At 42.3% G+C, this 14,671-nt stretch overlaps 1 protein-coding gene across 5 annotated transcripts in view; it reads left to right on the forward strand.

Moving 5' to 3' along the window:
* CFAP61 (cilia and flagella associated protein 61) overlaps positions 1-14,671 on the forward strand; it is a 293,467-nt gene that overhangs the window by 72,143 nt on the left and 206,653 nt on the right. For all 5 annotated transcript variants that reach the window (XM_011225478.3, XM_034641778.1, XM_034641779.1 and 2 more), the window contains one exon: positions 4,001-4,092. In XM_011225478.3, coding sequence (XP_011223780.1) covers positions 4,001-4,092 — 92 coding nt within the window. The remainder of the gene's footprint in view (positions 1-4,000; positions 4,093-14,671) is intronic.

A 14,671-nucleotide genomic window follows, 5' to 3' on the forward strand; every position in this document is an offset into this window, starting at 1 on the left:
ACCACATGGAATGTGTCACATTTGTCCTTAGATGGACGTTAAAGTTGCTTTTGTTATTTTGTTATTGAGAAAAGTGCTGCAGTAAACATCCCAGTGCATGTCTCATTGGACCCCTTGCAAGAGTTTCCTCAGGCTCTATTCCTGGAGTTATTCTTGCTGGGCTTGGAAATACTCACATGCCACCAAATGTGGCCAAACCAGTCATCTTCCTCCAGACTTTTTCACAGTTCTCTCATACTAAGTGTCAGCATTTTAACTTTTGACAATATGGTAAGTATGAAAGGAGATATTATTTTAACTTTATTTCTCTCAAATCTTTGAGGATGAACACTTTTGTATGTTTATTGGTTGTTTACATTTCCTGGATATTCATTGCCTTTTCCTAATGGGTTGCTTCTCCTTTCTGTAATTAGGTCATTAGTCTATTTTATGTGTTGCAAATATTTTCTCCATGTATCTAATTTTTTAAAAATTTCTTTTTAGGGTACTTTTGACAGACCTTTTAGATTTTGATGTGGTCGAATAGGTATGTTAACTAACTGGAATTAAAATAAAAATGTAAAAAAATGCCTGGCACACACGCACAATTAAAGAAATAACAAATATTTTTCTTTTTTGACCTTTACCCTTTTGCAGATGGGTTTTTTTTTTTTTTTAAGATTTTATTTATTTATTTATTTGACAGAGAGAGACAGCCAGCGAGAGGGAACACAAGCAGGGGGAGTGGGAGAAGCAGGCTCTTAGTGGAGGAGCCTGATGTGGGGCTCGAACCCAGAACGCTGGGATCACGCCCTGAGCTGAAGGTAGATGCCCAACCACTGCGCTACCCAGGCGCCCCTGCAGATGGATTTTTAAGGAAGAATTTCTCCACCCCCAAGATCATAAGATACTCTCCTATAATTTCAACATTAAAAATAAAAAACTTTAGCCTGTTAACATATTTGCAAGTGATTTTTGTCTATTATATAAAATAGGGGCCCAGATTAATGTTTTCCCATATAGTGAGCCAACATTATTTATTTATTTATTTGTATAGTTTTTTCTTTCTCCACCAATTTGAAATGCCACCTTTAACATATATTAATCATTTTAAAATTGTCTGGCTCTTTTCTGGATTCCATTCTGTTCTATTACTTGAATAATCCATGGTTCCAGTAACTCTGGCTTTATAACATGTCTTAATATTCATTAGGAAATTTGGCCTGCTGTTTGTTCTTATTTCTTAAAATTCTGTCGACTGTTTCTTAAAATGTCTTAAAAACTATTCCTCCATATTTATTCTTTTAGAATCAACTTATTCCATTTCACAAAAAAATCTTGTTGGGAGTTTTGATCTATATTTAAAATAAATGTTAAACTCCACCAGATTGTTTACTTTTATTTATTCCTAAAACCATCAAAATATATTCATTAGCTTTCCCTGTGTATTATCACTATTAGATAGAGCAGGGCAGACCCAGGTCTTGTGGGACCTAGAGTCTATACAATCTGAGAGCCCTCTCTAAGAAAACAAATGCAAAATTATGAATGCAATAGTAGGTGTTGTGTCTTGGGAGGAACCTGGGGGGAGGGTGGTACCTGAACCCTTCGCATTATTAGCTTCATGGTAAACCCATCCCATAGAAGCAATCTCAAGAACAGGGCAAGTCCTAGCAAATGGTGCATCTACTCCCACTAGTTCATAACTTCTAAGCTACATAGGTGGTGTAAGTAATAAAATAACTTAAATTTGTAGCCTCAGTCATGTTTTTAGTTGTGTGTTATATAATATATATATATTATATTATATATATTATATTATATATATAATGACTTTTCCCTGGGATAGCATCTCACATTTGAGGATCTCAGGACACATTATGAACATTAACTAATGAAACCTCCCCAAACCCCAGAGACACAAGAAAGAGAGATACAGCATCACCTCGCCCAGTTCTGAAATGCAGCCACCTCTGGGGGACAAGCGTGGCAGCTGCTTACTAATAAACTGCAAGAACCCCACGACAGTTTAGCCAAGACAATTAGTTGTTGTAGTTGGTAATTGTCTCATGAACATTAGACTATCAAACAGTGAAGTCACCAGGTTATCAGTTCATTGCAAATCAAATCCAGTCTTTAAGGTCTCTTACTGTTTTAGTAATTTTGTCCTAATTATAAAATAAATATACGTACAATGAAGGTCTAGTATTTTTCTTTTAGTTGCTTTTTGGGTTGTTCTTCAAATTTAAAACAAAGTAGGAAAATCTATCTTTTAAAAAACAAAGAAGGACTTGAGAATAGGGAATTATTGATATATACATTTTTTTAATTCAAAAAGTCTGCTGCTGAGCAAAACAGATCAATGACGGTAGAAGACCAAAGAGCAACTGCCTTTAAGTGGTATATTGGCTGGACAGGGAGATGAGGGAAACTTCCAGGTGCTGGGAATGCTTTAGGTATTTATTTGGGTGGTTGGTACATGGGAGTAAATATATGTAGAAGTTCATGCATTTTTACCGAATACACATTATATCAACAAAGTAAATTAACATAAAAAGCATGTGGCTCTTGTCATCATGAGAATGTCAGAAACCCCATATAGACTTTCTGAAAAGTTTTGCAGGGAGCAGGACATATTCAGGTACTAAGACATGATACATCCCCCCAGGCATGTTTCTTCAGAAGAGGAATTCTGGGTCCTTTGCTGCTCTTGCCAGCCATTTTCTCCCCATGCCAAAAGAGCTACCCCTTACCCTGGGAAGTGATTCTCTCTCATCGTAACTTCAACATTATGTACTTCTTCATCTATGCCCTGTATGCTTCCCTAGCCATCCAGTTTTTCTCTTAGAATTTCATTCTATTTCACTCAGCTTCATCTTTGCTAGAAGCAGGTATAGGGCATGCATAATCTGGGGGTTTGTGGTTGAGAGGTATCTGCAGGAGACATTGTCCTGTCTGGCACAGTGGGAGAGGAAGAAGCTGAGAGGATAGGCTACCTCTGGCCTATCCGCATCACCTGAAATGAATGTCAGAGACAAGAAGATGGAGAGGCAGGCCTGTGCTGGCAGTGCGGGGGGGCAGCCCCTGGGCAGAACATCCTAGGGTGGCTGTGAACAGATGTCATTGCTGAGAATTCCCCAGCAGAGCAGACACAGGGAGAACCAGAAGGAAGAGGTGGGAGAGAAGTGGGAGAGGGAAAGGGAAGCAAAGAGAGTCTGACAAGATGGGGGGGGGCAGAAAGAGAGGAAGAGAAATAAAAAGGCCCAGAAGAAAGATGGGCTGGAAGAAAGACAGGAATGCAGAAGGAGGAAGGAGGAGAAGGAAGAGAGGGGAAAAGAGCTTTGTAGACAAAAGATGGAAAGTTTTTTTTCTACTGTAATTTTTAGTAAAAGTTAAAGATGCAAACACTACCCTGATTATTGACTTTCCAGAACATATTAAAACAGTAATGCTCAGCTCCAGTTCTTCTTGCTTAGAAATTAGAGAAGTAAAAATAGTAGTCACTGTCAGATTGTGTGCTATAATATTTTCAAACAATGGAAAAGCAGCTCTTGTGCAAATTAATTTTTGGCGTTCAGATAGCACTGACATAGCTAATTGTGGTCTTTCCCACGTTCGGCCTTCAAATCATTTCAGAGCCTGCAGCCCAGAAAGTTGCTAATCGGTTGTTTGTAAACTTTAAAGGGGGGCTCCTATGAAAAGAGCACTGGCTCAGGAACCGCAGAGGGTGAGGGCCCCCTGTGGGCCAGAACTAGGCTCCAGCCCATCGCTGGCATCCTGTTTTCCGCATAACCCTATAGGGGCGGGTATCATTTTATCTCCATCACATGCATGAGGGCACTGAGAGGTCAGAATTGGGGTGGACTCCCCACCTCGTGGTACTGCCCTCTGCTCTACAGTTCTTCAGATGTGCTGCAGGTGAGAAACACATTGGTTACCATGCTGTCTCCAGTGTCCCATGGCTCTGCAGATATTTATAATCTATTTTCTGTCCTTATGCCACTCTCTCTCTCTCTCAAAGATGCTGAGCTTGGTACTAGCAACCTCAGTTCCCTGAAAATAGTTGAGGAGCCACGGGAACCTGTCTCTCCAGGGGCCTTGGAAGGCATTCAGGTAACAGAGGTCACTCACCCATGCGTGGGGCCCTGGGCCGGGCATGGGGGCTGCTTGCGTTGGGGGTGCTGGCTCACAACTGAGTTCTGATGCCTACTGTAGAAAAGGCCTCTCTAGCACTAAGACTGGGGAGACATCAGGCTGGGAGGAAACCTGAGTGCGTGTTTGTAATAGACAAATCAGAGCTGCTTCGCTAGCTTCAAGAATACAGGTCAGAATGGCGTTTCATCCCTTCTCTTCCTTCCTTCTCACCCGTTCCCTGATTTCAGGAGGCTAAGGCAGATAAAGCTGCTCATTTAAAGCCAGGTAGAAAATCCAGACATACTGGAGACACTTATACACTGCCCACATACTCACATGGGGCTCTGTTTTCCTTCCTGCCTGATCGGCCTTTGGAAGCTATAGAGATGCCCTCCACAGCTTCCTGGAGAGCCGCTGGCTCCGCTTGTCTTTGCCTGGCCTCAGCAGGGATCCCCCACCACCAGCACCCTCCTGCTGTCAGATCTCTGCATGTGCTGTTGCTGCCCTCACCTAAAGAAGGGGTAAATCCACAGCAAAGGAGGCCACAGTCAGCCATGTAATAGATTACGTAGGATTTGACAGACAAGCCAACAGATCCAGCTATTTGTTCCAGCTCTGCCAACTTCTGACCACTGATGGGTTTTCAGTAATATAAATGCCCAAATTTACCGGGCTCTGGGTGCTCACATACTCCTGCAGGACCTTGGAGCATGTCTCTTGTGTCCTTAGGAACAAGGCCTCACCTAGGGGGTGGTGAAGGAAAATGGGCTCACTTCTAGGCTAATGTTTTTGGCTTGGTCCTACATCAGCACTGCGTGTGGCCAGAATCCCAAGGTGTGTTTCCCTACACACTTCCTTCAGCTTCTGCTCTGCCTGACTTCTCCATCCAGCTGGGCCCAGAACCCCTCCCTGAGCCCAGGATGGGGAGCAGGTGCTGAGTCATTGCTTCTAAGACTCTAGCCTCTAACTGTTTTTCCCTCTCCTTTTCAACCTTGGACAAAACATTGTTCCTCCTTGCCCATCAACTCATGCAAAGAAAACCTTGGAAAAAGTAGGATGGAGGGAGGACATTAATCTTAGCCCTAGGCCACCTGGCTTTTCCTCTCAGATTTACATACTGTCTCTATGGAAAATGCATTCTTATGCCCCAAGCCACAAAAGGATCCAACCTGTAGCTGGTTGGCTATTATATTTCAAGTGCTGATTTAGTCTCTGCATGGGGCTGGGCATGCACGATGGCCAGGCACTCTGCTGTGTCTGAGGGTACTCATGAGACCAAAATACAGCCCCAGACTTCAAGAGTTAGTGACTTGGTATGGGAGAGGAGAACCCTAATTCAGTATGCAGAAAGGAGGATGGGAAGCATCCCGGAGGAGGGGACTTTTTAAAGAGTGTTGTATGACACTAAGAAAAACTTAGTGCTAAGGTCTTTTGATTTTGGCAAAGGTAGAGTAACGAGACTAGATTTATTCTCCTGCCTGAAAAACCACAGTGGCCAAAGTATATGAGATAACAGTTTTTAAGACACTACTTATCAGATAGCCAAGGAGAGTGATGCCTGAGAGATGGGAAACAAGCTAGGCAAGTCTTCTGATTGCCCTGGCCTCCTATCTTGAGAGAATTTCAGGGCATGGCATGGGACAAGAGATCCCAGTGGGAAGCCAGTGGACTCCCATAGTTGAGGAGGCAGATCTGTAAGTCCGTGGAGACTAAAGCTGCTAAGGTTTGCAGGAGAGCGTACCAGAGAGGAGAGAGCTGCTCAGAGATATTAGACACCAGCAGAGGGTCTCTCCTGAATGTTCAGCTGAAGACTGATCAGCACAGGCACGTGAGAAAATAGTGAAGGTCAGGCTAAGGAAAGAACCTCCCAAAAGGATTCCAGTTCACAGTGCCCAGTGCTCATCCAAAGCTAGAACCAGTGCCCGTTCCCATCAACCAGACTGGAGAACCTTATGACTCACAAGGCACTGGAAGAGTGCACGAAGAGTCTTGCATCAGTAGTGGGAATAATCAGCTCTAGAGAGAGCACTGCACCGGTCATGTCTAACATATTTGTAGAGCAGAACCAGAAGGATCAAATGGCTCCCAAGTGACTGAGTCCCAAAACAAAGTTCAAGAATGTGTATAGGAGTGCAAAATTAACTAACACCCAACTAGGTTAAATTACAATGTTTGGAATCAAAGAAGATATTACCGGCTCTCAAAAAACTGAGAAGGAATGATTCATAAGGTGGAGATAACCAGTTGAAACCACCGTGGATCTGAGGCAGAAATTAGAATTAGTGAACAAGAACATTAAAACAGTTACTGTAACTATGTAAGTTCCAAAGTTCAAAGAGAGACATGGAAGATATAAAAACACCCCAAATAAAATCTCTAAACATAAAAACCACAATTCATGAGATGAAAAATACATGGAAGGATTAACCATAGATTAAACATCGCAGAAAGAAAAGTAAACTTGAAATACCAATGAGAATTAAAAAATAAAAAAGATCATTGTATCAGTGAGCTGTGGGATAGTATCAAGTAGCTAATATGTGTGCAGATGAAGTTCATAAAGAAGAGGAGGGAGAGGTTGAAATAGAAAAAATATTTGAAGAAATGATGACTAAACAAATTCTAGATTTTATGCAAACAGTAAACACACAGACACAAGCTCAATAAAAAGCAAGCGCAAGAAACACAAAGACAACTGTATCAAAGCCCATCATAATCAAATTGTGGAAAACCAGTGATGAAGAGAAACTTTTAAAAGCAGCCAGAAGGAGGGGAAAGGCAAGCTGGGAAGAGAGGAACAAAGATAACGGTTGCAGCAGATTTCGTGTTGGAAACAATGCAAGCAGCAAGACGCTGCAGTCACAGCTTTAAAGACCTGGCAGAAAATAAACTGTCAACCTAGAATTTTATACCCACCAATTGTCTTTCAAAAATGAAAGTAAAATTTTCATCTACACACAAAACGTGGACGAATTCATTACCAGCAGACACATACTACAAGAAATGTTGAAGTCCTTCAGACAGAAGAGAAATGATACCAGATGGAACTCTGGATCTACACAGAGGAATGAGGAGTGCTGGAAACAGTAATGGGATGGGTACACATGTAAGATTTTGTTCTTATTATTTATATCTCTTTAAAAGATAATTGATTGCTTAAGTAAAATAAAAAGAACATAATGTGTTTAGTGCTTGTAGCAGATGTTAAAATGAAATGTATGGCAAGAACAGTACAAAAACCAGGAGGGGAGAAATGTAAATATACTACTTGAAGGCTCTTCTACCATACCTGACGTGGTATAATATCACCTGAAGATAGATGTGGTAAGTTAAAGCTGTATCTCAGAAACTCTAAAAAATATTGAAGTTACAAATCAAATTCAGAGAGTTATACTTAATAAACCTACAGAAGAAAGTGGAACCATAGAAATATATAACTGGGGCACCTGGCTGGCTCAGTTGGTAGAGCATGTGACTCTTGATCTTGGGGTTGTGAGTTCAAGCCCCATGTTGGGTATAGAGATTACTCAAAAATAAAATCTTTTAAAAAATACATACAACTAATCCAAAAGAAGGCAAAAAGATGGAAAAGGAGTATAAAGAACAGAGGGACAAATATAAAACAAATAGGATGGTAGACAAACCTATATCAATATATTGATAATCATATTATCAATTATGTATATCAATCATGTATAATTACATGTATATTGATAATTACATTAAATGTAATATACATTGAATATCCCAGTCAAAGATTATATAAGGCCAAGATAGGTTGGATGAAAAAGCAAGACTCAATTATATGGAGACTACAAAAATGCACCTTTTAAAAAAGATTTTATTTTTTATTTGAGAGAGAGATAGCACAAGTGTGGGGAGGGGCAGAGGTAGAGGAAGAGGGTGAATCAGACTCCTCACTGAGTGTGTAGGCTGACTCAGGGCTCGATCCCAGGACGCTGAGATCATGACCTGAGCGGAAGTCAGATATTTAACCAACTGAGCCACCCAGGGACCCCAAAAATGCACTTTAAATACAAAGATACAATAGGTTCAAATTAAAAAGATACAGAAAGAGGGGCGCCTGGGTGGCACAGCGGTTAAGCGTCTGCCCTTTGGCTCAGGGCGTGATCCCGGCATTGTGGGATCGAGCCCCACATCAGGCTCCTCTGCTATGAGCCTGCTTCTTCCTCTCCCACTCCCCCTGCTTGTGTTCCCTCTCTCGCTGGCTGTCTCTATCTCTGTCAAATAAATAAATAAAATCTTAAAAAAAAAAAAAGATACAGAAAGATACAGTGTGTTAACACTAATCAAAAGAAAGCTGGTGTAGCTTTGTTCATTTCAGACAAAGTGTACTTCAGGACAGAGAATATTACTAGAAATAACAAAGATCAAGAGAACATGACAATCCTAAATACGCATCTAGTAGAATTTCAAAACACATGAAGCAAAAACTGATAGAACTGCAAATACAAATAAATAAATGACCATATTTAGAGATTTCAATATCCCTCCCTTAATAATTGATGGAAGAAGTAGAAAATTGGTAAGAATATAGATTCTGAGAACACTACCAACAACTTCGAGCTAATTGACACTTAATAGAACACTCTACCCACAAAATGGCAGAATACACATTCTTCTCCTGTGCACATGGAACTTTTACCAAAGTATACCATATCCCGGGCCACAAAATAAATCTCAATAAATTTAAAAGGATTTAAGTCATCTGAAGTATGTCTTCTCACAACAAAAGAGATTATAAGAAGATAAAACTCCAGGTTAGTGTCTCTCATGAACATCGATGGAAAAATCCTAATAAAAATTTTAGCAATTTGAATCAATATATAAAAAGGATAGTGCATCTTGACCAAGTAGGGTTTATTCTGGAAATGCAAGGTTGGTTTAACATAAAAAAATCAATCAGGGGCGCCTGGGTGGCTCAGTCAGCTAAGCATGCTAACTCTTGATCTCAGCTCATGTCTTGATCTCTGGGTTGTGAGTTTAAGCCACATGTTGGGTTTCACGCTGGGCATGGAACCTACTTTTAAAAAATCAATGTAATTCACCATATTAACAAGCTAAAAAAGATTACCTAATGTTTCTTTTAAAAATGCAAGGAAGGCATCTGAAAATTCAACGTTCATTCCTCATTAAAATTCTCAGAAAATTAGGAATCAGGAAGAACTTCTTCAGTTTGATAGAGGCAATTTTTGTAACTAACATCATACTTAAGGGTAGAAGACTGAATACTTTTCCACCATGGTCAGGAACAATGCAAGAATGTCTGCTCTCACCTCTTCTATTCAAAATTATACTGGAAGTTCAGGCCAGCAGAAAAAGATAACAGAAATAAAAGACATCCAGATTGGAAAGAAAGAATTAAAACTGTCCTTTATTTGCAGATATAACATAATCATCTAGAATCTACAAAAGAGCTACTAGAACTAGTAAATAATTTAGCATGTTGCTAAATATATACAAAATTCATATGCAAAGTTCAATTTTATTTCTACGTAATAGCAATTAATAACCAGAAATTGAAATAAACACCATTTACTCTAGTACAAATATACAAAATACTAAGAGATGAATCTGACAAAAGATGTTCAAGACTTGTACACTGAAAACCACAAAAAATTTCTGAGAGAAATGAAATAAGACCTAAATAAATGGAGGGCTATCCCGTGTTCCTGGTTTCGAAGACTTGATATTGTCAAGGTGTCAATTCTTCCCCAATTGATCAATGCGTTCCCAGTCAAAATTTCAGGAGGAATTTTTCTAGAAATTGAAAAATTAATTCCAAAATTCATATGGAAAATGGAAAGGACCTAGAATAGCCAAAACAGCTTTGGAACAGAACAGTTGTTGGACTAATACTACTTATTTCAAGGTCTACTATATAGTTCTTGTCATTAAGCCCCCGTGATAATGATGCCAAGGGAACAGAATAGAAGATCCAGAAATAGAGTCAGCCTATAACCTATAGTGACAAAAAGCAGATAATCGTTTTTCTGTGGTTGGCCGAGTGGCACAGGGTGGGAGGGAAGGGCACCTAGAAACACAAAAGCTTTGGGGAGTGATGTATGTGCTCATTATTTTTATTATCATGATATTCTTATAGGTGCATACATAGGTTAAAACTTTTCAAAAGGTATACTTCAAATATATAAGTTTACTCTTAATTATACCTCAATAAAGCATCTGGAAGAAACTTAGTGCAGCTCTCAAGTTGCACAGAAGAATAAGAAAAACGAAGTAATAACTAACATCTACGGAGAGCAAGGAGGAGCCAGCGCTGTGCTAGCATCTCTCTCTCTACCTGTCCTTATTTTATTCTCCTAACAACCTGGTCAGGCAGGTGCTGCTTTTAGCCCCTTTTAGAAATGAGGCCACGGAGACTCCATGACTTTCCCAAGCCAGTAAGCCATGGAGCCAGGATCTGAACCCAAGGCATTTGGTTCCAGAGCTGGGGCTCTGAACCACTGTAGGTGCTGCTTAAATGTCTTGCCTTCGTCATTTGCAGGCGAGAATCATAGAAGAAGCCACAGCTGAGGGATTTTGTCAGCAGTCCATAGTGAAAGCACTAGTGAAATGGAGGTAGGGTCTTTGTGCTGGAGAGGTTCGCTGCTCTCCACTGAGTGTTGGCGTGCTCGTTCCTCCTCCAGGCTTCCCTGCCTCTCTCTACCAGCTCAGAGCTGCCACCTTCTTTAGCACTCACTCCACAAAGCCTTCCTCGATGAGGTCTTCCTCCACTGAGAAATCCTTTATTTGTTATCCCTTGTACAGCTTGGTCCTAGAAGTTATACTGTTATGGATTCAGGCCAAGGGGTGGTAGCATCTTCAGCCAGCTGCCACCCCTGGGGCACTTCTTCTTCCTTTGTTGGTTTCCCTTCTCCCTGCCCACACCTTCACATGTGGTCCTTTGTTGAACCTCCTTGGTCTGCTGCACTAGGGTGTGCCCTCTGTTTCCTGCTAGAAACCCAAGGATTCAGGTCATTTGGCAGGGCTCTGTGGACCCTGCTTGGGATTTTGAATTTTTCCTAAGGACCAGAGGAAGGCTTTGAAAGTTTTAAGTGGGACATTCACATGATCAGACAGTCTCATGCCCCAGTGGTGAGCCCAGTTCTGAGCTTTCAGTGGGTTCCCCATCACCTCTTCTAGACTCATGAGTCAACCTGAGAAGTCTGGAGAGCCCTTGAAAGAACAGGAAGTCAGGTCATCTCCACGGAGGTCCTGGGAGGACTATGTTAATGGAACACTAATCCCAGACATTAGAATTCTGAGAGAGGGCCAAATTTTGGTACCCCTTTCTTCTCCAGATTCTGAACAATTAAGAAGCCTACACAGAAGTCAGCTAGGGATAAAGGTGCCACTTGATTTTGGCTAACACTGAACTGGAGAACAAAGCTTGGACCCGTAACAAGTGGATTTCCTAGTTCCGCCTGCTGAATTCAGTGTACATACCTGGCTGGAGGCAGACTTCACCGTTGAAGCAGGGTCTGCCCTCCTGGGCTAAGTGTGCAGAGGACAGCAGAACGCATGCAGTCAGGAGCAGGATGTGCTGCTAGGAAGAGAGTGCATCAGGTAGGCCAGGGTCCATTTTCCGAATCTCACTTTAGCATCTGCCGGGGGACCCTGCCTGTGTCCTTCTGGCACTGTTCATTCCTCAGCACCTGAGGACAAGGACTTCAGGTTCCTGGTCTTTCTCTGGCACTGTGCCTGCAGGCAGCTCAGAATCTTTGGGGAGCAGCCATCTGACAATGGATGAAAGTAGTTGGAGAATCCGTACCCCAGTTTCTTTACCTCTTGGGTGGGACAGCTCTGAGATTTATTCTCTGGAGTGTCCTAAGGATCTCAGTGGGATTGAGTGGGACATTCTGCATTGGTGTCTTTCCCTTCCTTGCCTCTCTTCCCCACTCTCCTTGCAGAATTTCCTGGCATCACTCCCCAAATAAACTTAGCTCAGAGTTTGCTTCTGGTGACACCCATGCCAGGGCACTGACTCCTCAGGCTCCGGGGAGGAGAGAATGAGGCAGGGAGCAGAGGGTGAGGCATGCTCTATTTCTAAGAGGTAGCTATGCCTGTAGGGGCCCAAACCAGAATGTGGATGTGGAAGAAGGGACAGGATGTTCTCTGCTGCATTAGACATACTGGACCCCCAGAGGGCATCTGGGTCAACAAGGTGGATTGATGTCCTATGTTTATCTCCTCTCCCTTCTGGAAAAAACCACGGAAATGACAGTAAAGCAATAAGAAGGGCACAAATCCACAAAGACAACAAGACTAAGAGAGGAGATATTGGAAGGTGAGCCCTTTCAAAATGTTGAGAATGAAGAAAATCGATGGAGGAGTTTACACTGGCTTAACACAGCAGAGAAAGGAGAAGGTCCAGCACCACTGTGAGGTGAGGGACTAGCAGAAAGCAGGTGACTTCTCCTTCTGTGTCCACAAAAGGCCCAGGGCCTGGGCTTCTGGAAGGCAAGGCGAGGACGAGGCTGAAGTGAGGGGTCTGACAGTCTGCTATGCAGTGCTGGGGACACTAGAGTCCCTACAGACAGCACCTGGCTTGTCCGCCATACTCAAGTGAAACAACTAGATGACCGTTTTTTGGATAGATGGGATGGAAGCAGCTCCAAATTCAGGTTCAGCCCGCACTGTGTGAGGCTGTGTAACGGGGAAAGACAAACAGACAAGTGGAACTCTCCATTTCAAATGGAGAAACCCCTGTCCTCTCCTCCCACTCTGTTCTCCAAATGCCAGAAGCCAGATCTTTGTATTAGTTTTTTATCACTATGGTAACAAATTACCATGAACTTAGTGGCTTAAAACAACATATATTTATTATTATACAGTTCTGGAAGTCAGAAACCCCAAACGAGGGGCACCTGGGTGGCGCAGTCGTTAAGCGTCTGCCTTCGGCTCAGGGCGTGATCCCAGCATTCTGAGATCAAGCCCCACGTCAGGCTCTTCCACTGGGAGCCTGCTTCTTCCTCTCGTACTCCCCCTGCTTGTGTTCCCTCTCTCGCTGGCTGTCTCTCTCTGTCAAATAAATAAATAAAATCTTTAAAAAAAAAAGAAAAAAAAAAAAGAAACCCCAAACTAGTGCTAAGATCCAGGTGCCGGCAGGGCTCCGTTCCTTTTGGAGGCTCTGGGGGAGAATCCCTCCCTTTGCCTTTGTCAGCTTTTGGAAGCCACTTGCATTCCTTGGCATGTGGTACCTTCTTTCATCTTCAAAGCTGGTAGCATAGTATCTTCCAGTCTCTTGACTCTGACCCTACTGCTTTATTTATTTATTTTTAAGATTTAATTTATTTATTTGAGAGAGAGAGAGTACTAGAGAGAGCAAGCACAAGTGGTGGGCAGAGGGAGAGGAAGAAACAGGCTCCCTGTTGAGCAGGGAGCCCAATTTGGGGCTCCATCCCAGGACCCTGGGATCATGACCTGAGTCGAAGGCAGCCACTTAAGCGACCCCTGGGGTCATGACCTGAGTCGAAGGCAGCCACTTAACTGACTGAGCCACACAGGCACCCCTTGCCTCTTTTTTTATAAGGATCCTTCTGATTATATTGGGCCTACCTAGATAATCCAAGATAATGTCCTTGTCTTAAAATCTTCACTTAATGACCTCTGCAAAGTCCCTGTTGCTCTGTAAAATGCACAGGTCCTGGGGATCGGGCCATGTACAGTTTGCAGGGACCACTGTTCTGCCTATCATAGTCTCCAAGAGATTGAGCACATATTCAGAGACATGGAGGTAAATGCCAAAGAAATGGGAAAGTTGAAAGGGCTAGCCAATGGGAAGAGGAATTGGAGGGACAGGGGACTCCTGATTTTCTTCATAAGGTTTTAGTGCTGATATTATTTTAATGTTTGATGAATTACTTTGATTTAAAAGAACACTGAGAAGGATCTCGGAATGAATCATTTTCCTCTAACTGAGCTATAACATCTTCTTAGATGCCCCTAAAATGAAACAGGAAGGTCTAACAATAGCTTTCCTGATGGCTCCCGCCGGTTGGACCCCCTGGGCTCCACTTCATCACCAAACTGCCCAAACAGTCCCAAGATCCAAAAATTCTTGTAGCACAAAATCACAATGAAAACACTTTGGGAGACAGGTATTTTGCTTATGGAATTGATAGGTATATACTACTACCACACTCTAACTTCTACCAGTGTTGCAGTTGAAATATGGATCCTATGTGAAAGACCAACGGAAACCATTCATTTTCTGACTTCACGTGAGGACTTCTTTCAGTCCCTTTAATAAATCTTGAATATCTCATTAAGAACATCTCATTAAGGGGCGCCTGGGTGGCTCAGTCGTTAAGCGCCTGCCTTCGGCTCAGGTCATGATCCCAGGGTCCTGGGATCGAGCCCCACATCAGGCTCCCTGCTCGGTGGGAAGCCTGCTTCTCCCTCTCACACTCCCCCTGCTTGTGTTCCCTCTCTCTGCCAAATAAATAAATTAAATCTTAAAAAAAAAAAAAAAGAACATCTCATTAAAACTAGGCCTGGCTCAGGATGATTTGTTTCAGGTGAGACTGTCACATCT

The sequence above is a fragment of the Ailuropoda melanoleuca genome, chromosome 13 (assembly GCF_002007445.2).
Source record: "Ailuropoda melanoleuca isolate Jingjing chromosome 13, ASM200744v2, whole genome shotgun sequence".
Classification (NCBI taxonomy): Eukaryota; Metazoa; Chordata; class Mammalia; order Carnivora; family Ursidae; genus Ailuropoda; species Ailuropoda melanoleuca.